This window comes from Phodopus roborovskii, unplaced genomic scaffold (assembly GCF_943737965.1).
Source record: "Phodopus roborovskii unplaced genomic scaffold, PHOROB, whole genome shotgun sequence".
NCBI lineage: Eukaryota > Metazoa > Chordata > Mammalia > Rodentia > Cricetidae > Phodopus > Phodopus roborovskii.
Window position 1 is genome coordinate 31,045,446 of NW_026126418.1, and position 26,919 is coordinate 31,072,364.

The 26,919-nt window shown below is 38.0% G+C and overlaps 1 protein-coding gene across 1 annotated transcript in view; it reads left to right on the top strand.

The window, feature by feature from the left end:
* The window catches only part of Chn1 (chimerin 1), a 144,626-nt gene that overhangs the window by 32,374 nt on the left and 85,333 nt on the right, over positions 1-26,919 (top strand). Inside the window, 3 exon segments of the mRNA XM_051184459.1 lie at positions 14,848-14,886; positions 19,518-19,573; positions 25,446-25,477. Of these exon segments, the coding sequence (XP_051040416.1) occupies positions 14,848-14,886; positions 19,518-19,573; positions 25,446-25,477 (127 nt within the window).

A 26,919-nucleotide genomic window follows, 5' to 3' on the forward strand; every position in this document is an offset into this window, starting at 1 on the left:
GGCCATTGCTACAGAACTTTTTTGGAGTATTGAAGTGTGGGGTAGGAGTTACTTGGCCAGAAGGATGTGCATTCTGACTGTGTCTGCTGGAAGATGTGAGGGTTGAGATACCTGAATTAGAATTCTTAGATAGCTGATTAGGAAGAGCACCAACAAATGTAGAGTTAGTTTTAGTTGATTATTTTCTAGGAAAATAAACCCTTGTATTTATAAACAGCCACAGTTTTTGTCTACTTGACATAAACCTAGGCAGAAAGAATGAATCTCAGCTGAAGAATTGACTCCATCAGATTGTGTTTGTGGGATTTTCTTGATTGATAATTGAATGTGTGCAGTACCATTCCTGGACAGGCGTGGCTGTATAAGAAGGGTAGTAAGTGACAATCCCTTATGGTCTGCTTCAGTTCCTGCCTCAAACTCCTGTCGTGACTTCCCTTAGTGATGGATTATGACCTAAAAGCCAACTAAAACCTTTCTTCTGCAAGTTGCTATTGGTCAGTATTTTATCACAGCAACAGAGAAGTTAACTAGGGCAGTAGAAATGTTGTAAATAGTGTTCACAGAGTTACACTTTTAATACCTGGAATTTCTAGTGCTATAGATAGTAAAGTCAAAGCTGTGTTCGGAAAATGTGTTCATCAGACATACTTTTATTGTGGTAATATATAAAGTATGCTACATTTTATAAGCTTAATGTAAGAAATTAATTATAATTAATTCACTACATTTTGATTTTAGACAGGTCAATGCAGAGTAGAGGTTATACACTATTGCCACAAATGGATACGTTTTGTATGTTGTGTTTTCTGGGATAAAGAAGTCCAGGAAGTGTGTCATATTATTATAGGCTGCATATGGCAGGCTGTTGGGAATATTGGGATACTTGAGAGCCCTGGCAGGAGTTGAGTCTCTTCCTGAAGAGTCCTTTAGAAACTGTGGGCAAGCGAGTCTGAGGATTTCCTGTAAGAGTGCCAGCCCGCTTGGGTGAACATCAGAAATCAGCCAATACTTTAGGAAGAAAATCTCAGGGATATGAGTTGTAGCTAGAAAAAAAAAAAAAAAAAAGCTAGAAACGACCTCCTTCCCCTTTCATTGAACTGAACTGTATGTTACAGCTTCTTGCTTCCAAGAATGTAATGGGTAGGTTTGCATGAGCAGAAGGGTTGTGTGTTTGTGTTGTCTGTTGGTTAGCTCTGCCAAGTTGGTGAGAGGAAGCTTTGCTTAGGCCTTGAATGAAAGGCCAAGCTGCAATTGTGAAATGTGAAGTTTCCAAGTTGGCTTTGGCCATATTTGGGAGGGGGGCTTTGTTGGGCTGGGCTGTGGCTGCTGGTGGGGAACTGAGCAAAGCATTTAAAATACTTGTTTCTGGAGATCCTTGACAGGGCTTATCTGTAAGCATGGTACTTGCGTCATCTTAGACTCCCCCACTTAACTTCTAGGTTAATTCTTCTGTGAAGAATTAAAAATAACCATCTTTGGAATTAAAAATAGTTTATTTCTGTTGCACTTGGATCATGATACATCCATTTTCTAGTTAGAATAGTTTTAAATGATTTGGTTACTTGTTTTTTATTTTTATTTTTGATATTATTTCTTCCTTCCCTTTCTTTTCTCCAAACCCTTCCATGCATCCTCCTGTGTGTGTGTGTGTGTGTGTGTGTGTGTGTGTGTGTGTGTGTGTGTAATCTCAGTCTGCATGATGTTATTTGTGTGAATGTTTTCCAGGGCTGACAGTTTGGCATTAGATACCCAAGTGTTGTGCTCTTCCCTGGGGGAGATTGTTTCTCCCACTCTCAGCATTCCTTAGGTACCTATCCTTTATGTAAAGTTGAGATCTTGTGAGAGCCCTCGCCATCCACATTAGCATGTTTCTTGATGTTGCCCTTGTTCAGGTCATGTTTAGGCAGTCATGTCTGTGAGACTTAATAGGTGTAGTTTCTGACATTACTGAAAGACTCAGCCTCACAGCAAACTCCCTGATCCTTTGGTTCTTACAATCTTTCTGCTCTATCTTATGCAGTGTTCACTGAGCCTTAGGTCTTGGAGCTGTTTTGTAGATGGACAGTGGGACTGGACTTTGCAACTCTAAATGTAGGTTGGTTGTGGTTTTCTGCAATGGCTTCAATCTGCTTTGAAGAGAAGTTTCCTCAACAAGAATTGAAGACTACACTTATCTGTGAGTATAAGGAGAAATATTTAGAGTGTACTTAGGTTTATGTTGGTTTAGTATAGTGGTAGTTGTACATTCTCTAAGACCAATCACTTTATGAACCCTATGTGGTTGGCTAGGTTTCCAATACAAATTGTGATTTCTCTCTTGTGAAGTGAGTCTTAAGTCCAATTAGAAATTGGGTTTGTGCTTGGTGCACACCTTTAATCGCAGCACTTGGGAAGCAGAGGCAGGGGGATCAGATCACTGTGAGTTCGAAGCCAGCCTGTCTATATATTGAGTTGGAGGATAACCAGGACTACACAGTGAAATACTCTTGAAAAACCAAAAAGAAATTGGGTTTGTATGGCCAGCCCTACTGCAGCTATAGGATTATTGTGCTATGCTGGTCCTTGTGATTCACTGATGTCATCGCTGGGTAGGACTGTTGGTTGCTTCCTCCCCACCCCCCTTTGGAAGTTTGTGTGGTGCCTTCTGATTCCATAAAGCTATTCCCCAGGGAGAAGGCTTTCAAGTCAACTCCATCTCAGGGGACTTTGCATCCTGTATCTGCAGTGTATGGTGTCTTCAGGAAACGGACATACTTTCTACCTCTGAGAGGCAACCAAGGGAAATAGCAATAGCCTGTATGTTTTGGGAATCTCTTGGACAATTCTGACTGGCCATTCAAAAGAGGACTTTTCCTGCCTGCCTCGTATCTCATGTGGGCTTTTTGTTGGGTGGTCTTTGGCTCTTGGAGGGAACATTGTCAGCTAAGCTAAGAAAGGTTCATTAAAATTATGTATGTATATTTATTTATGTACAGATGTATTATAGGTGCTTTTTTGGGTAAATAGTTAATAGTATGAGTCCTTCTGAGATGTTTAGGCATGCTTACTGTTATTTACTGTTATTTTGCTCTCTTTCCTCCCTCTTCTGTATCATCTATGTAGACCAGGCTGGCCTTGAACTCACAGAGGTCTGTCTGCCTCTTCCTCCTGAATGCAGGAATTTAAGATGTGTGCTATCATGCCTGGCTGCTGTATTCAATCTGTATTCACTTTTTCTTTTCTTTTTTTCAAGACAGAGTCTCTCTATGAGCCCTGGCTGTCCTGGAACTTGCTGTGTAGATCAGACTGACCTCAAACTTGGAGATCTATCTGCCTCTGCCTTCCAAGTGCTGGTATGCTACCACCACCTGGTTAAGCAGCTCTTAATGGTTGAGCCAGCTGTCCAGCCCTGTGTACTATACTTTTCGTTATCTATTAGTCAACTGAAGGACATTTAGGTTGTTTCCACTTCCAAGTTATTGTGAGTAGAGCAGTGGTGGACATGGCTGAAGAAGTGAAATAGGATGCTGAGTCCTTGGGACATATGGCAAGAAGTGGTTTAGCTGAGTCGTGTGACAGATTTGTTTTTAGTTTTATGAGAATTCTCCACCCTGATTTCTATAGTAGCTGGCAGTTGGCAATGCTTCCAACAGTGTATGATGTTTCCTTTTTCCCACATCCCCTCTTGCATTTGTTATCTGTTGTTTTGTTGATGAAATCTTAAAGTTATTTTGATTTAGATTTCCCTAATGGCTAGAGACAATAAACATTTTTTTAATAATTTTTTTGAGATATTTCTTACCCCTTTTTAAATTTATGTATGTATTTATTTAATTTTATTTTGAGACCTCTCTGTTCAAGTCCCAGGCTGAATGGGTCATATGTTTGGTTTGCTTGTTTCTTTATTTATATGTTCTGGATGTTCATTCTCTGTCAGTGAATAGCTGGCAAAGATTCTCTCCCAGTCAGTGGGCTTCCTCTTCACCTGGCTGATTGTTTCTTTTGGTATTTAGAATATTTTTTGTGGGATTTATGAAGTCCCGCTTGTAAATTGTTCTCTTAATTGGTTTGGCTACTTCTAAAGATGAATTTAGCTGACCTGATTTGGCCATGACTTTGCAGGCTGAATTTTAATTATTTCAGTTGAAATGCCTTCTTTCCACATTTTGAATCATTTTCTAGGAAAAAAGTCCAGTCACGATGTGAAGTGTCTAGAAATTTAGCAAAGCTCAGTTTTCAATGCTTTTTTGTTAGCTTTAAATTGCATACATATTAGCCTTTTATTTACTGTGAATTGTTTTCCAAGAAACTTCTTGTAAAGGTTTATTTTCTTGAGGCTCTTTCAAGCACTAACAGTAACATTTGTTTGGTATTTATTCTTTGAATGCTCCATTTTAAATGATCCCTTTATTACAGCAGGGGTTTGTGGTCATGTCATTATTTTGTTGTGTCAGATACAATATAGAACAGAATGAAAGTGGCCAGGAAATCAGAATCAGCACCTCGAGATTGTAGGGAAAAAAAAAAAAAAAAAAAAAAAAAAAACCAGCATGGGGCAGAAATGCTTTTGTTGTCTTCTTTGCTGGACTCATTTTAAAAATGAGACATGCTCTCCTGTATCCCAGGATGGCCTTGAATTATCACTGTAGCTGAAACAGTTCCTGAGCTGCTGCCCCTCCTGTATCCTACCTTTCGTTTATGTGGTGCTGAAGGGTAGAGCCCTGGCCCTGTGCATACCACACTCTACCATCTGAGCTTCATCCCCAGCTGTAAATATTATTTACAGACATCAAATTTACTCATTTTTAAATCGGAGGCAAACTGAGTGAATGTACTTAAAATGTTTTAAATTTCATTTAAAATTAAATGTTGTCTCCAGTTGGTGGTAGTGCACACCTTTAATCTTGGCACTTGGAAAGCAGAAGCAGGCAAATCTGTGTGAGTTCAAGGCCAACCTGGTCTACAGAGTGAGTTACAGGACAGCCAGTACTGATTCAGAGAAACCCTGTCTATAAAAACAAAACAAAAAGAAAGGAAGGAAGGAAGGGATGTTTTTTTGTTTTTGTTTGTTTGTTTGTTTTTGTTTTGTTTTTCAAGACAGGGTTTCTCTGTGTAGCCCTGACTGTCCTGTAACTCACTCTGTAGACCAGGGTTTCTGTGTGTAGCCCTGACTGTCCTGTAACTCACTCTGTAGATCAGGGTTTCTCTGTGTAGCCCTGACTGTCCTGTAACTCACTCTGTAGACCAGGTTGGCTTCAAACTCAGACAGTGCTAGGATAAAAGGCATGCGCCACCACCATGTTGCCCTTAAAAGAATAGATATTCTGTGATTTAAAAGTTGTTTGGTTTAAGACTTAAAAAGGAGCAGTGTTAAATTTGTCATTCTAATCTGTTCTGCAGTGGACTACTTACCCTTTCAAATGAAAGATTAGCAAATTTAACCTCACAGGAGGGTATTCTCAAACTGAAGAATAAGACATGTGCTGGTACATTAAGCTGTATTTAATAAAAAGAATGAGATCATTGAAGCAAATTTTCTTCAAAATTTAGCCATCTTTTGACAACATCTGTCTCTATACTAGAAACAAAATAGGGTCTAATTGGAGAAAGTATAAAGATTCAATCATATAATATTTTAATCTCAAAGAATCAGGACATTAGGGTATTTACAAATAGTTTGAGTCCTGCCAATCACTACATGAACACTTTTGAAAAATGTCTCCTAAGTGGCCCTACTGTTAATATTGTAATATTATAAATTATAAAACACTATAATATATATTTGAATATGTAATTTATAAGATTATAAAACATTTATGTGTAGGTTTTGAAAATTTCTGCCTACAGTACAGATAATATCTTCAAATATTTTTGGAAAAATGGGTACCCTAAAAATACTTACGCTTATGTTCAGAAAAAGACAACATGGAGATTCTGAGCAGCAAAAAATGTAACACTAAGTCCTGTAAAAATGTTTACCTTTAGGTTTAAAAATCCATGTGATTTTTTTTTTTTAAGTCACAGCTCTAGGAGCTAGTTAAAATAAAGGGGAATTTAAGAAGCTTTTTTTTTTTTTTTTTTTTTTTTTTCTGTAACAAATTCTTGACATTCCACAGTCTTACATCCGGGAAGTGGAAATCTTCAGAAGGAAGGTGTCACTTTACTGTGTGTAAGTTTATTATAAAACTAGGTGGTTTTCTGAACCTCACAGTGGGCAGGAATGCGTATGAACACACATTCATGTTGAAGGCCTTGCAAAGCCCCTGTATGCTTTGTTAAAGGAGACTCTGCCTTGTCAGTTTCTATGTTTTCTTTATCTTTCAAATAACTAAAGTTGCAGTTTTTGTTTAAGAAAAATTAAAATTACACTTGATTTTTATGCTGTGTGAGTGTGTGTACGTGCACGCAAAGACATGTGGTATCAGGGAGAGTGTGTGGAGGTCAGAGGACAACTTGCAGGAGTTGCTTCTCCCCTTGCGCCCTGTGTGGGTCCTGGGGATCCTACTCAGGCCATCAAGCTTGATAGCAAATGGCTTTACCAGCCCCAGGGTTAGTAAAAAGGTAATATTCACTGCATAATTTTCTAAAACACATACAGCTAGCTTTTAAATTGTCATTAGAGACCCCTCTTTGGCACTTGTGGAACCTGAGAACAGTATCTGGGCTGGATGAGGACCCTGGTTGAGAAGAGCTGGTTTGGAGTTGTCCCCTGTTACTGTTTCTGTCGCACTGCCCCTTTCCCCATATATACACATAGATGTACATAAACTTTTTATTTTTTTAAAATGAGATGATTCCTTTATGAGATAATTAACTTAGTCTATATTTTCCTAGTTTATCTTGTCCTTTTCTTTCATTTTCATGAGTTTTATATTTTTCCATTGTGTCTTAGAGGAGAATGTGTCAGAAGAACCCATCTTCTTATTTACCCATCAAAGGTGAAGCTTTTCCCCCACCTTCCTGGGCCTTTCTCAATGCTATGGGGTGGGACTTGTTGTTTTTAATTACAGTACTGGAGATTGCTTAGCTTCTGTATTTTGGATGTTAATTCTTTGCCAGGCATATAGTTTATAAATTTACAACTATTCCATCCTTTGGACTGTTGCTTATTTCCATAATGTTTATCACCTGTACCATGCCAGATTGTCTTCAGCAGCTGTTTATATAGTGTCTTGTTCTCATTCCAAGTTGTTCTTTAATGATGGGAGTTCTCTAATGATGGCAGTCTGACAAATTTGTGTTCTTGGTCTGGGTAGATTTTCTGATGCAATCAGAAAGATGCCAGGAACTCTTAAGATGTGTATGGAGATCAGAATCTACTGCTTATTGGTTCTTGGTAACTTCTTTCAATGAGCTACTGCTCTGTGCTAAGAGGACACAGGGTTTCCAATCCTCTCTGCTCCCATTAGTTTCTTTTTCAGTGTCTCCTTTCAGGTGGAAGGTCTCTTAGTCCACTCTGCTCTGTACCCGCAGTACTCTGAAGAAACGGTGGTTTAGGCTAATCATTGTCCGTAAGCACCTAGCTGTCTACAAGGACAACCAGTTTTTGTTTTGAAAATATCATTTTTCATAAAATATTAAATTATTTATTATTGAGTGTGTATGACGTTCGTGAGTGTGGGCTCCTGCTCACCACAGCGCACGCTGTAGATAAGAGAACAAGTTTAGGGGTTTTGTTCTCTACTTCCATTGTGAGCTCTGGGCATCAAACTCAGGGTTTCAGGCTTGCTTGGCAAGTGCTTTTAGTTGCAAGCCTGACTTACTATTTTTGAATGAAATGAAACATAATATCAAAATATCTGTTTTAATTTTTATATGATAAGTACCATTACTCACAGTTGGATATCCCTAGTTCAAAAAGCTGATATCCAAAATACTCCAAAATTCAATAATGTTTGAACACTAACATGATTCCAAGCATGAAAATTCACATACTTGACCACATGTGGCAGGCTGTAGTCAAAGCAGATGCTGCAAACATTATATAAAGTTACAATTATTTGTGTGTAGGGCATATATGAAACATCATGATATTTGTGTTTAGACCAGACTCATCCCCAAGACATCTTACCGTGAGTATGTCAGTATTCTATGTCTGAGAAGATGTGAAATCTGAAGCACTTTTGAAGATCACAAGCATTTGGGACAAGGGATACTCAACTTAAATCAACAAATATTAACAGCTTTTTAGAATCCAGATTTCTGAAGCCAGAAAGGTTGACACACACTGGATTATAAGGTTTAAACTATCTTCAGAAACAGACCAAGAGAAATATGAACTCTTATTATGTAGTAAAGATATTTCCCAATTGTAATTGTGTAGCTTAATTTCCAGCTGTTGGCATTTTGGTCATGTTTAGTCAGTTAGTCTTTGTCTGTCTGTCTATGGTATTCTAACAGTGGAACAGGGCTTCATGAAAGTGCTCCTGCACAGAAGAACCATATTGCTTTTGGTTATTATAAGTAGTATTGCAGTGATAATGTATATCAGTATTATTTAGATGTTGACTTTTATAGTAAGCTAAAAATACAGAAACTGCCTTCAAAGGTAAGCAGAAAAAACTAGCAGGTCTATCACATAATCTCAGAGCTGAACAGACTCCTTTGCCTTTTAGTCTGTGCTCCAGAGAGTAATTCAGCCTCTTCCTCCAGGAAGTGTCCTCTCGATTTGAAAACCCCAAGAGGCCTCTTTAGTCTCGGAGTTCCTCTTCCAAAGGCCAGAGAGATGGATGCAGTTTAATAAAACATCACTTCTCTTCCTTGTTTCTATTTCTTTTGGTGTGTGTGTACACACATGTGGTCCATGGTGTATGCGTGATGGTCAGAGGACAACTTCAGAAGTCAGCTCTCTGTATCATGTGGTATCCATGGTATCCATGGCTCAAACACAGGTTAGTAGGCTTGCTGTCACTGAGCGCTACAGCATCTTGTCATTGTTCATTTATTTTGTTGTTAGTATTTGCTACAATTGAAGGCCAACTCTGCCCTGTTGGTTGGTAGTTACTTGTGTCACTCTGATAAGATGCTGTCAGACCAGGACCAGGACTAGTAGTAACTCCAGTGAAGGTCAAGGTATGTCCTTCCTAATAAGCACAGATGTCTTTTGTAGGGTTCTCAATTACTATTTCTTTTAAATTAATTATTATTTCTTTTTAATTAAAATATTTTATTTTTATTATTAATTAAAGTTGTTCTTTGATAATTTTATACATGTATTTTTATTTTTTGAAATTAAATATAATTAGACCAATTAATCCTTAAAGACCAGTTTCCTTAAGGAGTATATTCTCTTATTAGAGGGACTTGATATGGGTGGCTTTTGTGTGACAATACTGTTTGAATTTCAGAAATCATTTTTTTTTTGTTTGTTTGTTTTTAAGCCATGGTTTCCCTATGTAGCCTTGACTGTCCTGGAACTCTCTCTGTAAGCCAAGTTGGCCTCAAATTCAGAGAGGCTTTCCTGCCTCTTCCTCCCAAGTGCTGGGATTAAAGTTGTGTGCCACCACTGCTCTGCCATAAATAAATGATTGAGGTGTTATTTTTTCTTCTTGTAAGAGTTTAGGGTCCCAGAAAATTGTTGTCTCTGACTTTGGCAGGCTTAGGTGCTAACAACAGAAATGATAAGGAAGGGAGTGATTGTAACAATGCTAAGAGCTGTAACAGCAGCCATTGCAGCAGGAACTTGATGAAAAATTCCAGAGAACAGAAACTGTAAGAAGCTAAGGTAATGGGAAAAGGAAGGATGCTGAAGAAGATGGGGGCTATGAAAAAATAGGGATGAGAAGCTGTGGGCCATGGTGGCTTAGAATTTTAGGAAGCTACCAAGACATAAGGGCCAAGAGTTCTGATACTCAAGGCCCACGGAGCTGTAACAAGCTTTGTAGGAGCTGAAGGTCACACTCAGGGCTTAAGAGCCATACCACAGGCCATTACTGTCTCTGTCAGTGGTAGCTGTGAGCCACAGTGCTGGTTGCTAAGTGTAGGGTCACTAACAGACAAAGAAAGCCTAGAGCAGTAAACTTCAGTGTTTCTTCATATCTGATACCAAGTACAAGGTAAGGACAGTGCTCCCAGATGACTTCCACAGTTTCTCAGTTGACTAGACCCACCAGAACCCACGGAACTAACTAGTACACTTGCCATGATTTCCTCAATAGAAAGGATGCAAAGGTTGTTCAGCCCAGGCAGGAGATATGCTTGAAGCAGGAGCAGGACAAATACAAAAGTGAAGCTTCTTTGGTCCTCTCTCCTGCGTGAGGACACATCATCTTCCTTCATGGTGTGACTGTTTAAGGGAAATGCTTCTACCTGGGAGAGAAGCATTTCCTGCCTAGTCACTCAGAGCCTTTATTGGACTTTCCTATATATACTTTTGGTCATCAGTACCCTTGTGGTTAGTCAGCTGGTACCATCTAAATGCTGCATTTTCAATTTTATTGCTACTCTCTGGGCAGCCCAAGGCAAGTCCACATTATTTCCTGGGAGTTAAAGACAAAAGCCATTTTTAACAAGACTTTCACAATGATTTTGTAAATTGAAGTGGCCATAAACCAAGTTAGAGGCATCCAACTCTCCCTAGGGCACTGGGACAGAGGTTAAGTACTCATAAGCATCAGGAACTTTAGAGGACTCTGTGTATTTGCAACTAGGATAGGAAATGGGGGATACCTCCTCAATAATTTAGCAAGAAGTCTTGATTAGTACAGAATATAGAACTTCTGGTTGGTTGTTATGTAAGTCCTATGGTTGGTAGAACCAGAAGATGTGTTGTGATTGGCATAAACACAACCCTTCATTTGCATGCCTTCCTATCTCTATAACTGGGCTATTGAGTTCACTTTTTGAGTCAGCCAGGTAAGGAACTCAGTCTAGTTTAGTGCCCACTCTCTTTTCTGCCTTGTGGCATTTCTACATAGTAGATCACTTGTTTGGTTCTGAGTTCAGAGTACAAGGAGACTGACACATGGATTGTGATGGCTAGTTTTGTGTCAACCTGATACAAGCAAGTGTCATCTGATAGGAGGGAACCTCAATTGAGAAAATGCCTCCATAAGATCAGGCTGTAGGCAAGCATTTGGTTGTTTTTTAAATTAATGATCAATGGGGAGGGTCCAGCCAATTGTGGGTGGTACCACCTGGGCTAGTGGCCCTGGTTTCTATAAGAAAGCAGGTTGAACAAGCAACTAGGATCAAGCCATCAAGCTTCATGACCTCTGCATCAGCTCCTGCCTTCAGATACCTTCCCAGTTTGAGTTCCTGTCTTGGTTTCCCCCAGTGTACTGTGATTCAGAATATGCAAGCCAAATAAACCCTTTCCTCCACAAATTGCTTTTGATCATGGTGTTTCATACCAGTAATAGTGATCCTTGTGGTGATATATTATTTATGATTTATTAAAGCTTGCTTGAGGATCCAGAAAGCAAAGTCAGCCACAAGCCATTGAAGACAGGCACACACCTTTAATCCCAGGACTCAGGATTCAGAGGTAGATAGATCTCTGTTAGTTCAAGGTGACATTGAACTACACAAAATTGATCAAGACCTAAAGAGAAACAGCTCTTGTGATCACACACCTTTAATCCCAGGATTCATGAGAGGTATTTAAGACAGGAACAGGGTCTCAGAGCTGGCATTCATTCTCCAGCCACACTAAGGATAGGAAGACATTGAGTCTCAGGAGTCTCCAGCCACATTGAGGAGAGCATAGCAGTCTGGGATTACAGTCTGAGGTTTGGTGGATCCAGGATAACCTTTCAGTCTGAGCTAGTGGTAAGAGCTAGTGACGGGCTTCTTTGCTTTTCTGATCTTCAGCTTGAAGCTTGATCCCCAGTGTCAATCTCTGAACCTTTTATTTATCATGCTACAGAACCTAACTGACAAGGACTGTAAGTGCCAAGATAGTGAATTGATGTTCTGCTGTTAGTAACCTTGAGGTGACAACACATCATACTCCTAAAGACAGAATACAAAATAGCAGTGTTTGTGTAGTTAGAAGTAGGTTTCCTAATAGTCCTAGTTTCAAATGCATATGAATTATAATTTTATCTCATTCAAGTGAAGTTAATATAATTAATCACTACAGCACATGTTCATATTGTTAAGTCCAAAGGAAACTCCAATTCTCCAAACCCCCAAAGGCCATCCAAATATCCAGAAATGAACTCAACCTGGACTATAGGAGGGTTTTTGGTGGTTAGATAAAAGCCAGCACTCCTCAGGAACCTGTGAAACTGGTTCCCATCTATCAAAAGGAATAATTTCCTTTACCTCTGGCAAAAGGGACATATGGTTACATGTGGCTTCTGTCTGCATATCAAAACTCATGCTGGCTTCCACCCATAGTTTCACAAGTACCTGTCACATATTTCAAAGCTCATTCTAGCATCCTAGCCCTTCTCTATTCCTTCCCTTCCCTAAACTCCCTTCAGCTCAGGGATTCCCTTCCCACAGCTAATTCGTCTCCCACCCTCCCTCCCCCTCTCCCCTCCCTCCCTCCTGCTTTTCCCACTGTTTTCTCTATTCCCTATTCTCTCTCACAGGAACCTTTGGCCATGTTTAGGCTACTTCTTTCTCAGGCTGATGTGGACTTTTCTAGATGCCTCTGACTATTCTCTCTCTCATATCTACAGTAAAACCTTCCCCTTAACCATACCATAGAGCAGTCACATTGTCAGTTTATCCACATATGCATGCGTTACTACAGATCCTATTAAGCTTTTATTTCAGCCTAATTTTTTATTAGCATTTTTAAATTTTATGTTTATTCATTTTTGAGACAGGGTAGCATTATGTAGCCTTAGCTTCCCTGGAACTTGCTATGCTGACAAGGCTGGCCTCAAACTCTTTAAAGAGATTGGCCTGCCTTTGCCTCACAAGTGCTAAGATTAAAGGCCACCACACCTAGCATAATTACCATTTTAAAAGTTCACCTAAACTGGATGGTTTCCTAAGTAATTGCTTATTATTTATAGTCGGTTTTCATAATTCACAGGATGTGTATTTGTAAATTTGCTTGCTTACTAACGTTTGTTGGTAACTCTGAAACAATTAATTACTCAACATTTTGTAGGTGATTTGTGAGTATTCTTAGAGCTGGAAACATTCAAGCCCTCTGACCAGCTGTGGTCAGCCCATTCCTCCTCCTTTCAGCTTTCCTTTTGCAAAACATTTTTTCCTCCTTTTTCTTTCTTTCTTTCTTTCTTTTTTTTTTTTTTGGTCTTATTTTGTGGCATTTCTGTTAGTAATTTTTCTGTATAAAATGCCTGTGTCTCCTAGCATAGTGCTGAAGAGTGGTGTGGTATTCCTGCATATGAGAAGACTATGATCTGGCTCAGAGAGAGAGAGAGAGAGAGAGAGAGAGAGAGAGAGAGAGAGAGAGAGAGAGAGAGAGAGGGGGGGGAATATATGTTAGACAAGCTGCTTATAGCACGAGTGCCGAGGTCTGGGAATTCAGTGTATAGGATTTTCTAAAGAGAAACACAAAGCAAGGAAGCAAGGTTATGTACTGAGTGTTTGCTTCATAAGAATGTTGTGGCCAGAAACCTAGAATCTGATCTCTGTGCTTCTCCTTAGAGAGGTGTGGTTCATTATTTCTTCTAAATACATCATTATGGAGATTTTATCCACTGGAACTACAACAAATAAGGACAATCAGCTGTTGATTTGCTATGCAACTCATTATTCACGAAGCTTTTCTTGTTCTATAAGCAGGTATATTTTAATATTTATCCAGGTTGCTAAGACATTTCTACATAACTCAAGAATTTCACATTTTATGTCCTAAGTCCATGTTGCTAGTTTTGCTCTGTCACTCTGACACAGAGTGTTTTTGTAATTTATAATAACACATCATAAACCAAGTGTGAGGTTGCATTTTAAAGGTTGGGAATTGAGAGCTGAATGTTCTGATTTTGTCATCATTTTATTTAGGCATCAGGTTCACCCTCAATAAACTTTTCAGGATTTTCCTGCCTCCTTGGGGACAAGATTTCCTGTTGGGTTCATTTTAAACGCCGGCAGAGCCAGATGATGTGACTAGCCACATCTTTTCACTTCTTCACATCAGAAGTTCTGTGTCTGATCATTTGGCTCCATAGTCTTGCAGAGACTTTGGCTGGCCAATGACTCCTTAGCTGTCCATGGTCAATGAGAATCTAGAGCATACTTGGCTCTTGCCTTTCTCTGTTGCTTTATCTCCTTCCCTTCATGTTGCCTGGATTTCCATCCCCTTCTACTGCATCCTTAAACTGGAATAGAGTGAGAGGATTGGGCTTGGAGAGCAGATGTTCACATCCTGTTCTTTGTTGGTCCCTGGGGACATTCTCTTCCATGGGAGCATTTCTCATTTCCTGGTTTTGATTGTTTAGGACATTTGACGACTAGAATTTGTTCCCTGCACTCTCCTCTCTTCATGTTAGTAATTAACTAGTTCTACAAGAATCCCCCCAAAGTAATGGGGAAAAACAGAGAAACATCTGTGAAGGTTAACATTATGAAGTCAGCTGGATTGGAAAGGAAAAATTCCAATGATTTGAGGAATTTTTTGGTGAAATAAGCATTAAGCCTAAACAGTGGCTTTATTGACTATTACTTGATGGATATAAGAAATGATTATGAAAAGTCGAAATCAACTGGTTTCTTTAATGTCGCATAATTAGACACAATAACTTTGTGTCTCTCTTTGAATTTTTTTTAAAACATTATTTTAAGAAAGTAAGAATCAAGGCAAAAAACAAAACAACTTTGCCTTTTAGTGCCTAGCACTAGGACAGATAGAGCACAGCCAGTATATGTGCCAGGAGAATTAATGATTGTAGCATCTTACTAAGTATAACTTCAGGAATATTAATTAGATATTTTTTCTTTCAGATACAGATGAATATAGACCTCCTGTTTGGAAATCTTACTGTAAGTATACACATAAATTTAATTGTGTGGATTTAATATTTTTGTAAGTAATGTAATTGTTCACAGCAAAGTTTGGGATTAATATAAAAGGGATATTTATGGTAAAATGTGTCTCTACAAAGCTCTCTGTATATTAATGTCCGGAGTGCAGTTCATCTGTTTTAGTATACAGAACTCCATGTGGTGGAGTTTGAGACGACCTGTTTGAACAGCTGGTAAAGCTAATGCATAGAGAAACTAATAATCTGAGCAATTTAATTACTCTGATCTGAATTCTTTATGTGACAAAAGGAGTATAGATAGATAGATGAAGGCTCTATCTTAAAAGAAATATCAGTAAAAGGAGGTGAAAGAAAAATTATTTTAAAATTGCTTTCTCAAAGTATAAAAGGGAAAGTGTATGTGTGTGTAGCTGACAATTACGTTGATAGTTTGGATTAATACTGAATTCAGAATCTTCCTTTGATGTGACTTAAATCTAGGTATTAAAAAAAACTTCTCAAAACTTAATCAAAATTTGTACTTTATTTCTTTGTATTATGCATATTAAAGTTAAGTAGGTGATTTTATGTCAAATGTTGCTATGTATGTAGGATTTTGGTGGGTGTAGTGGGATATGAACATCTTTTTCTATAAGAAACTAATTATTTCCTTTATTCTTTATAAATATTTTAAGTAACATTTTATTCACTTAACTTTGGATGTGTGTACATGCAGCATGTGTGTCTGCATGTGTGCACATGTGTGTGACATGGCTTGCATATTGAAGTCAGAGGACAGTTTGTGGGAGTTGATTCTTTACTTCTGTGTGGGTTCCCAGCCTTCAATTTAGGTTGCTGGGCTCAGCCACCCTCTGAGCCATCATGCTGTCTCTGTGAGTCTTTGAGACAGTCAATTTACCTCTGCTCTGTGTGTTTTCCTCTTTGGTTTCAATTGAACATATAAAAACACAGAAACATTAAGAAAAAAACCTTAAAAATTAAACAAATAGGGAAACAGAATTTAGCAAGGGAGTGCAGTGTAGGGACTGTGAGAAAGTAGTGGGTAGAGAGGTTGATGTGCCTTAAGAGAGTAAGGCAGAACTGCCTGGTTGTTGTTGCCACCAACCACTCTGGATCTGTTGCTATCTCAGCTGAGGTTTGTTTTTTAAGAGAAATAGGAATTTCCTGTTGCTTTTATTGTTGAAACAAATTCAATTTGAAAGCAAACAAGCCACATGTGAGCCGATTTTGACTTTAAAATACTAATTTGTAATCTCTGAATTTGTTAATTGCTAGGGACTGAGAATTTCATTAATAATCATATAGGCATTGACACTTCTAACATGACTGAAAATATCTTAAGTTCAATAATTCTGTCTATATTCTGTCATCTTGAATTTAGTTAATAACGCCCCTCAAATAAGTTAATGATTGCCAATTTCAATTCAGCTACGTTCCAATTCAAATTATCAGATGTTCTAAACTAAGGGAGAAATGCCTGAATTAACTGGACCTTTCTATTGTGTTATTTTAAAATGTTTGTTTATTTTGGAAGAGAGCAGGCATACAGCTTTGCTATGTAGGCTTGGCTTACTTGGTATTTACTATGTTGCCCAGACAGGACTTGACCTCATGGTAATCTTTCTGCCTCAGTCTTGTGAGCTTGGGGTTTATAGGTTTGTGCCACCACACCTGGGGTGGGTGGGGGTGTGTGTGTGTGTGTGTGTGTGTGTGTGTGTGTGTGTGTGTGTGTGTTTATTTTTGTTGTTGCCCTTGTTCTTTTTTTCAAGACAGAGTTTCCTTGTGTACCACTGGCTGTCCTGGAACTCACTTTGTAGACCAGGCTGGCCTCGATCTCAGAGATCCACCTGCCTCTGCCTCTTAAGTAGGGATTAAAGGTGTTCATCACCACCACCTGACATCTTACATATAATTTTAAAAGAAAACTTTTCACAAGTGTACTGTGTATCTAAATTTGTTCTATTTGGCTATAAATATCCAAATACATATATATTTTCTTTACTACTTCATTACTTTACTACTTCTTTATTACTTACCTTTCTCCAAATAATAAAACCATGCCCTTTGGGCAGTTAGAAGTACTGAAAGAAAATGAAAATAAAACTATACACAATTTAATGTTAGGAAAAACACAGGGGTGAAACCCTCATCGGTTCTTTTGTGTGATGTTTTCACCCCTTTATTTTTATTGGCTTATCTTATTGTTTAGTTATTAGATAAGTGTTTCCTAATTGTAACTAGAAACTTCAGTCTGTGTGCTTGGAATCACATTTACTTTGGTTCTAATGATAATTTTTTAAACTTTGTGACTATGACTCAGTTGTCATAATCGGAGTTTTGTAGGTGATAGTACTTTCAAGAATATTTTGGGAATTACAGACAAAAGCAGGCATATGAATTGACTTTCACCGTGCCATTAAACTTACCAGAAAGGAGGCATGGGCATGGGCTGTCTCACACAGGGTTAGGCTTCTCTCCGGCGGAGACAATGCAGTTCTCACTGAGAAAGGTACACATCCTCTCTGTCAGCCCAGTCTCATCCCATTGTTCACTCTTTCTTCCCTCCTGCATCTCAGAATGATCCCCTCACACCATTCCTTAATCTTCACATTCACAAGGCACAGGAGGACTTCCGATGAAGTAGGTATTTAAAACGATTTTAATATACCAGCCCAGAGACACTTTTAGCCATGGGGGCGGGGAAGCCAAGGAAGATATTTGTATCAGAACTCTAGGCATTTCTGAGGAACTGTTTTGTTTAAAAAGTAAAGCTTCAGGAAGCAGGTGAGGTAGCACATGCTTTAAATCCCAGCACTCAGGAAGCAGAGGCAGATGGATGTTTATGAGTTCAAGGTCAGCCTGATCTACAAAGCAAGTTCCAGGACAGCTAGAACTATACAGAGAAACATTGTCTTGAAAAACAAAACAAACAAACAAATAAGTAAAGCTGCAGCTTCTCAGTTCCCATTTAAAATATTTTTATTGATTTATTTTCAAGATTATAACATAATTACATCATTCTCCCATCCCTTATTTCCTCCCTTTTATATACTCTCCTTGCTGTCTTTCAAATCCAAACTCCTTTTTGTTCACTAATGGTTGTATTCCTAAGCATGTAAATATACTCTGCTGAGTTTGTGTAATGTTACTGGTGTTTATGTCTCAGAATTGACCATTTGGGATTCATAACCAATTGATGTGCTCTTCCCTGGGGAAGACTGTTCCCCGGCTGCTCGCACCATTCCTTGGGTGCCTGTAGTCAGCTCCTTTTACACCATAGCATTATCCAGGTGCTATGTTCTAGTGATGACCTCAGACTGCACCAGGAACCAGGCATTGCTGTAGTGAACTTCACATTTTTATATCAATTATCGACATGTAATGCCCTTTATGATACATTTCCTGTCTGTTAGGGTTATTGTAAATGTTTCCCATGTAGTAAGTAGCAGTAGAGAACAGTGATGTGTTCTGTATTTGTTCTAATGATATATGTTTATATTGTCCAATTATTTATATGCATATATATTCCTATGATATATATGAATTACAATGGCCGGAGATGGAACCTATAAAATGATACTTCATTCAGACAAGTCATGCATTATCTGAAGTCCCAGATTTCTGGGTAGTTCGATGATGCTGACAAACTGTGTAAGTATTCAACTATAGTATTAAGTTCATTTACCTATGATTGCACATTTAGAAATGGGAAAAAAGTCTCAAGAGATAAACATATTTACATGTTTCCTCTGACAGTCACAGATCCTGTTTATTCTCATTTTAAATTTAAAATCTGATGTAAGGCCAGAAAAGCTCATGTTATCAGTTCAAATTTCATTGGTTCATTTTCAGATACCATAAAAATTATCCATTTTTTTTGCAAAGTGTTTCAGTGTCAAATTCTTTCTTTTGCTGAATTTTCCCAAATAGAGTAAGTCCTAGTACCTTGGTCTCTGAAGTTTTGTTAAGAAGATTGTATTTGAAAAGAGATGTTTACAATATAAATAGGGGAGAAAAATAGTGTGTATGTTAACTTCTGATCCATAACTCCTTATTGTATAAAGTCTCCCATTTAACAGTAAATATACTGGTTCCTATTAGGAAAAACAAAGAATGGATTATAGATAAGAGTGTTAAAATTATAGCCCCAATTTATTCTAGAATGGTTCTCAGCTGTGACTCTTTAATACAGTTCCTTATGTTGTGACCCCCTAACCAGAAAATTATTTTCATTGCTACTTCGTAACCATAATTTTGCTACTGTTAAGAATTGTAATGTAAATATCTGTGTTTTCTGATGGTATTAGGCAACCCAAAGGGGTTGTGACCCACAGATTGAGAACCACTATTTTAAAAGCTATTTGTGTGGATTGTGATTGTATACAGCCTTGATTTGTTCTAGAAAACATTTGTGTGGATTATGATTTTTTTTTTGCTTATGTTCTCCTAAAATTTGGTAACTTTAATTTGGTTGACAGTCTTTGTTTTGTTCATAACAAATTTTTATTTAGCAACAAATAGGACTGTAATTGTTTTCTTAGAAGAGCATAAAAAGCAGCTAGTTTATTCTAGTCTGCTCCTAAATTCTGTATACTGGAAACTGACACTTTGATGTCTATGTTCTTGTAGTATACCAGCTGCAGCAGGAAGCCCCTCACCCTCGAAGGATCACCTGTACTTGTGAGGTGGGTGTGACACAGCTGGTGCAGCAAATGCCCTTCCATTCTTCTGTCTCCCAACACCGACTCTGTTTGGCAGCTTGTTTGTAGGTGTTAACCATTCTCTCTGACTCACAGCATAGTGTTATACTGAATTCATGTTTTAGTAGTAGTCACATTGGATGTAGGGATGCTGTTTATAACATGTTTGTATAGTTTTAAATTATTTTAATTTTTCTTTAGCTAATTACACATTATTCTCACATTGAAAATGTTTTATTCATTTCTTAAAATGAATGCAAAAGTATCATTGTAGAATTATCAAATTATTTCTTCTATTAAAAGAAAGATTTAAATCATAGTTTTAAAAAATGAACAAAAATTGAACCAAGCGTGTGGCCTTTAATCCCAGCACATGGGAAGCAGAGGCAGGCAGACCTCTGAGTCTCAGACTTGCCTGTCTACATAGCAAGTTTTACACATACATTCTCTCTCTCTCTCTCTCTCTCTCTCTCTCTCTCTCTCTCTCTTTCTGAACATAGAGGGAGCAAGGGGTAGATATGATATAAATATATTGTATACATGTATGAAATTATAAAAGAGTAAAAAGAAACAACTTCAACAAAATAAAAAGACAACATGGATAACTTACCAAGGAACTATATTTTGTATAACACGAAAAGATGCAAACAAAGCTCTCCAAAACACCCTAACAAAAAGCTCACAAAGAAAAAAAATTATGGAGTGGTCATGGGCTTGCCGAGAGTTTTGTTGGTATGCCACTGAAGAAAACGGATTTTCACTTTGCAAATAGCTTCCCAGTTGTGTTGGGACTTTGTGTACACTTCCCCTTCTTAGTGCTGGGATCTTGTCTTGCTTGAAACTGTGCTGGTCTTGTGCATGCTATTGCAGTCTCTCTGAGTTCATATGCATATCGGCCTTGTTGTGTCTGGGAACACTGCTTTCTTGGAGTCATTTGCACCCCTAACTCTTAAAAAATCTTTCCTATTCCTTTTCTGAATGGATCCCTGAACTTTGAGGGGAGGTGTTTAATGGTGGCATCCCATTTCCGATTGAATATTCTGAAGTCTCTCACTTCCTGCACATTGTGGGCCTCTGCTAAATACTATCCACTGCAAGAAGGAGCGTCTCTGTTGAGGGTTGAGCAAGACACCAGTCTATAGGTGTAGAAATGCACTACCAGTTTTCTCTTCATACCAATAGTGGCTCCCTCTTTTATGTTCTCTCTCTCTCTGTCTTTTCTGTCTTCTATTCCTACCCTGACTCAGTCTTTCTAGTCCCACGTGCTTTCCTCTCCTTCCCTTCTCTTTCTCCTAGTTCTCTCTCCATTTGCTGCCCCCCCCACTTCCCATGTGCTCTGGGGGAATTGTCCCTTCCCCCTTTTTTGAGGGACCTTATATAAATCTCTTAGACTACACCTTGTATCCTAGTTCCTCTGGCAGTGTGAATTATAGGCTGGTAATCCTTTGCTCTAGGTCTAAAATCCATATATGAGTGAGTACATGCCATGAGAAAACTGAACCTAAAGAAAGGTCTAGAGACCTCCAAGATGGACTCCAACTAACAATTTGAGCAGCTGTGGAAAGGCTACCATAAATGCCCTTCCCAGACAGTGAGATCAACAACTAACTTATCCACCATCATGGAGCCCTCATCTAGTACCTGTTGGAAACAGAAGCAAACACCCATAACCAAACACTGAGTCAAACCAGAATCAAGATGCAGAGAGAGAGAGGAAAAGACCAAGTTGCAGAAACACATAAAGACAGATGACCTGAACAAGGAGGAGCTAACGGGCCCCCAGACTGATAGATGGGAATCCAGCATGGGACTAACTCAGACCTCCTGAATATGGGTCTCAGCTAGAAGGACTGAGCAGTCTAAGGGACCTCAGACAGTGGAACCAGGATGTATTCCTGGTGCATGAAAGAACCTTGCAGACACATCCCCCATGGAGGGATACTTAACCTAGAGACAGGAGAGAAGTCCTAGTCCCTACTTCAAATGACTTGACATTTACATAATCCCACCTGGATGGCATAGCCCTATATGTGGAATTGGGGAGGGGGGGATGGGAGGGGACGGTGGTCAGGGTACATGTGAGGGGGAGAGAGGGTAAGAGGGAAGGAGGGAGAGGGAACTGGGATTGACATGTAAAATAAAATAAAATAAATAATAAAAATTTAAAAAAAAGAAAAAGAAATGCACTACCAGGTGTTATTTTATTGCTGTATTCCTTTTGCAATATAATATGTGAATGTTAGATTTTAATCTGTAGATTTATGTGTTAAACCACTGTTTAAATAGTAAGTGACCTGGGTGGGGCAGGGGGTATTCCAAAGAAGGGGAAATAGAATATAGTGTTACCAAGAGACACACAAAACTAGAGTAGGATTAAACCAGGGTAGGTGTGGGAAAGTAGGGTAAAAGGAGGGAATATGGGAAGCTAACAGTAAAGACTTTTGAAAAGCTATGTAGAAACTTACTTCTGTAGAAGCTTCCTAAAATATATGCATATGTGAAAAAAGTTAAATGAAGTCACCATATAAGGGGAGAGACAATGCTCCAATGCTCCAACTAGACAGACATGTTATGCCACCAAGTAAAACCTCCCGTGACAAGAATGGGCTACATCTTGTTGGGTCATTGGCCAAGGGATCTCATAAACTCTCACAAACATCAAAGGTTATTGCTACAGATATTGTTTACCCTCTACAACCTGATGATAAGGCACTATTGTTGAAGATTCCACTTATATCTTCAAATATGCATAACTTGAGCTGGTACCCAACTAGAAATTTCACCTCAACTGACTAATATTCATGGTTCTAGAAGGTACTTTGCAATAATCATTATTACCCTTTGACCTACATTAGTGACTGTCTGCAAGAAATGCTGGTACGGTAATGACCCCTGTTATGGGAGTAACTTACCACTTTTTTTAAAATTGAATTTAATTTCTCTCCATGATATACAACTTAAACATGATACTGTTTAAGTGTCCAAGAACCTGAGACTAGACGTTTATATTTTTTATTCTGTCAATCGATTAACCAATATCAAGTCAAAGCAGTATCTCTCTCCTAGAAGAACTGGGAGCCTCCTCTAGGGAGTGGAGTACATTAGCCAGCAGGACAGATTGGTAGCGGTTCCATGTACCTGGTTTCTGTGGGCTTTGTTTGCTTGCCACTCGCAGGGAACTTGTTTTAGAGTGCCAAAAGATGATACCAGAGGTTTATGTAGATGAAAAGTAATGAACGTGTTCTGTGTCCTAGGTGTAGAGTTTAGACCTTGTCCTTGTAGCCATAGCAATAAAGATATTTTCAGCACAATAGAGCACTTGGCTGCAATGTGGAAGATGGATTATAAAGGAAGATGGACATTTGGAGGCAAAAAGATTGTTTTAGGAGATTGTTGTTGCACTTCTAAGGATGAATGAAAGGACCTATAAAATACTGGTTCTGGGAATAACCAAAAAGGGGCAGAAAGAGGAATCTACAAGGCATGGAAATACATATGATTTGGTGTACTGAATGAGAGGGAAAAATGACTTTGGGAAACTAGTCACCTCTTGATTTTAACTCCTGTCATCTGAATCTGAGGAAGCACAGATTTTTCTTTTTCCTGCAAAAACATTTAGATGTTTTATAAAACTTAAAAACAAGCATATAAGTGCTTAAATAAGCATAAATTATTCCTACTATTGCATGACATTTAAATTCCCAACTTGTTACATTTAAAAGTCAACTAATTTCATATTGTTAATCATTTTTATATTTGACTAATCTTTTAATTTGATTATGTGAGTAATGTCTGTAAGTTTGAAGGCACTCCTTACTATCTTAGATAACCCTAAAACATCTAGATCTTGTTTTAGAAAAAGAAAACCTCCCCTGCTTCCTTAGACTCAAAAGATGTGCAGTGAGTTTTGTGTTCCAAGAAACCATGGAACAAAGACTAATTCAGATGGTATTTATGTTGGGAGATAAGAAATAACCTGGCTGCAGTTGCAACAGAAATAAAAGTTTCTGTGGCTTATTGTTTAAGAATAATTCTTAGGAAAAAGTAGAATCACAAATTCCATGAGAAAATGAAAATATGCTAACAACAACTTAATTAGTAAGATAGGAGACAACCAGCAGAAAAAAATTATGTATCAGAAAGATAAAACTTTGTCACTTTTCTGTAGTATGAATTGGGAAAGAAATGTACTATGATATTATCATAATTCTACAATTGAGAGAATTTGAAGACACCTCAGAGATGGTGTACTGAGTTAGATTCTGAGAAACCATTAGGTTGTGCTCTGGAGGATGCATGACATTGTCAGAGATTTCTTGCTATGATGGCAATAAATGTCTCAAATCTGCTAAAAAAAAAAAAAAAAAAAAAAAAAAACAGTACTAGATCTGGATGACCAGTGAATAGAAAACCCAGATTTGGCAGCTAAGTTTGGTGTAGAACTACAGGAAATCACTCAACAGGCTTTAAAGCTGTTTTGGGAACTTTCATTCAACCAAAATCAAGTGAGGCAGCATCAAACAGGCAAATGGAGGATCTTTTTGGCTATGTATAGGAATGCCAGTAAGTAACTTGATCTCTGCCATTTGAACAGGCAGCGTCGTCAATAGCAAGTGTGACTTCCTGAACACCCAGTTTCCTCTTGTATCATACAGTCCAGCACTCCTGCTATTTGGTACCTGTCTGAAGGAAATAAATTCATCAACTAAAAATAACTTTACCATGAAAAACAAGTTAAAAACTGGGAATGGTAAGAAGACTCTTACAAAGAGAGAGTAGATCATTCTTAACTTACTGTGGAAAGTAAATCTTTATATGTAACTAAACATGGCAAATAGCAGTTCCAGATACCTCCTAGGAGAAAGACTTTTCTGTTACTGTGATTTTGCAGTTAGAGCTAGGTTGTCATTCAGGACTCAAATGTCATCTCAGAATGGCCTTTTCTGATCACCAACTTACAGCCATCAAATTAATCTTCTCTTACTGTCATTAAGCTATTTGCTACTTCTGTACTTTTTCTGTTTTTCTCCTTGCTTAAAAAAAAAAAAAAACAAACAACAAGAAACTATTTCATTGTATGTTTTTCACCTTTACAGTGTATTTTCAAAATAGGACAGTTTTGGTTTTAATTCATTGATATGTCCTCTGCATATAAAAAATATGTATGGGGCTGACAAGATAGATGGTGTAGAGGGTAAAAGCCCCGATGACATCCGTTCAAGCCCTGAGACCCACATGATGGAAGGAGAAAGCAGCTCCTGCAAGTTGTCCTCTGACCTCCTCATCGTGTGGCATTTATCCCCCCCCCAACACACAAACACAAAAATAATGTAAATAATTTTCTTAGAAAAAGAAAAATGCCTATCCCATGTTTTCCCTTCAGTATTTCTTGAATGAATTGGACAGATTCTTTCTATCTAACTATCTGCCCAATAGGAACTCCTCAGAATCTATGCTGCTAGATGTGTCACATGCTATTGTGTTGAATTAAGATGCTTGTAACAAAATGGAGAATATGGAGTGATAGGAATGGAGAGGACTGAGAGGGCACATCTGTTGTGACACTGTTATGATATTAAGTTTTGTAGATATTTTAGCCTTTGAATAAAGTGTTTATCTTTTCTAATTTATTACCATCTAGAAACAAAAGACATGGCATGGGTGCATCAGAAACAGTTCTAAAGAGTTGAAATCACCAATCCAGTTAATTATTAATTTAGAATCCTTCTTTTGCCCTTTAATATTACTTAGATTCTTTTTTGGATTGCACTTTAGTTTATTATAAGAAAACAGTGTTGACTTACATTTTGTGCATTTGGATTTTCATAAGTATTCATTGTTCTTCCTTTTCCTGTAGGTAGAAAACAGACCAAAGTATTACGGAAGAGAGTAAGTATGGATTATCAGAAAATAACCTTGTAGGTTTATATATGTAAAAGATACAAGTAAATGCATGTTTTTGGTAAAAATGCAGGATGAAAGAAATATTCTAGTTAGGTGGAATTAAATTCTCTCTCTTATTACAGGTATAATTCTAACTGGTCTAAAATAGGAAAATAAAAGACAACTATAAAAAGGAAATAATGGGTACTGGAGAGATAGCTCAGTGGTTAAGAGCACTGACTGCTCTTCTAGAGGTCCTGAGTTCAATTTCCATCACCCACATGGTGTTTCATAATTCCTGATCCAGGGGACCCAACACTGTCATACAGATTATACATACATGCAAAATACCAGTGCACATAAAATTTTAAAAAGAAAATACCATGATAAAATAAATGTGCAACAATGTTAAGGAAGCAAGCCATATAAATACATATTCTTAGACGGATGTCAAAAAGTGTATATATTTATGTACTAGATACAATAAAATATACATATACATTCAAAGGGATTAAGACTATTTATTTTATATTGCCTCCCTTTTTTTCTAGTTTTCAATATTATGTAGTCATATACCAGAAGGATGTGATTCATGTTACCCAGAGACATATTAAAATTTTTATATACTACCTCCTGACAATGTTTTCATGTTATTTATTTAATATAGAGCATCACTGGGAAACCCAGCTTTCTCTTGTGGTGGAATTACAGGCATGTGCCAGTGCATCAGTCTCTCTCAGGTTTTACAAAGTTTGCATCTTATACAGACAGATTTGTAGCTTGAGTTTTCTGCATAATAATGATAATGAGCTATCAAGTGGAAATCAAGATTCACTGTACTCAGTATAAGTGAGGTTTATTCGGGGAGAATTCACTTACACATGAAACATATGACTGACTGCCTCTGGTTCCTGCTTTATGGATGCCACCCGGATGCTCTCTGCAACCCGACCAGGAAGCAAGAGAGAGCTGGCCTAGCCTTTCCCCCTTTCACACACCTGTGACATGCCTGAATGGGCGTGGTCGGTGCTACAGGTGCAGGTGGGGTAAATATCTCACTACAGTGAGCATTATAATATCTTTAAAATTGACTTAGAGAAACCCTGTCTCAAAAAACAAACAAACAAACAAAAATTGACTTAGTTTTAGTTCTACGGTTGAGCAACAGGTTATACCAAAAAATTATTCAGAATGCTGTTTTAATGTCTAAGGTATTAATTTTTCTGATTATTGAGAAAAAGAAATACAGCACTTTCAAGAAAAGAGTAAAAATCAATCACCTATAATCATTATCATCACCCAGATCCATCATTCTTGAACTTCCTAATACTTTCAAGGGGTTACTATCAGGTCCTTTTGGATGGTTTGTCCTTAGGTAGATAGAGAGAGCTCAGAGGAAGACTTTTCCTGGCACTGGCTGCTTGTCTTGTGCTGTCAGATGAAAATAA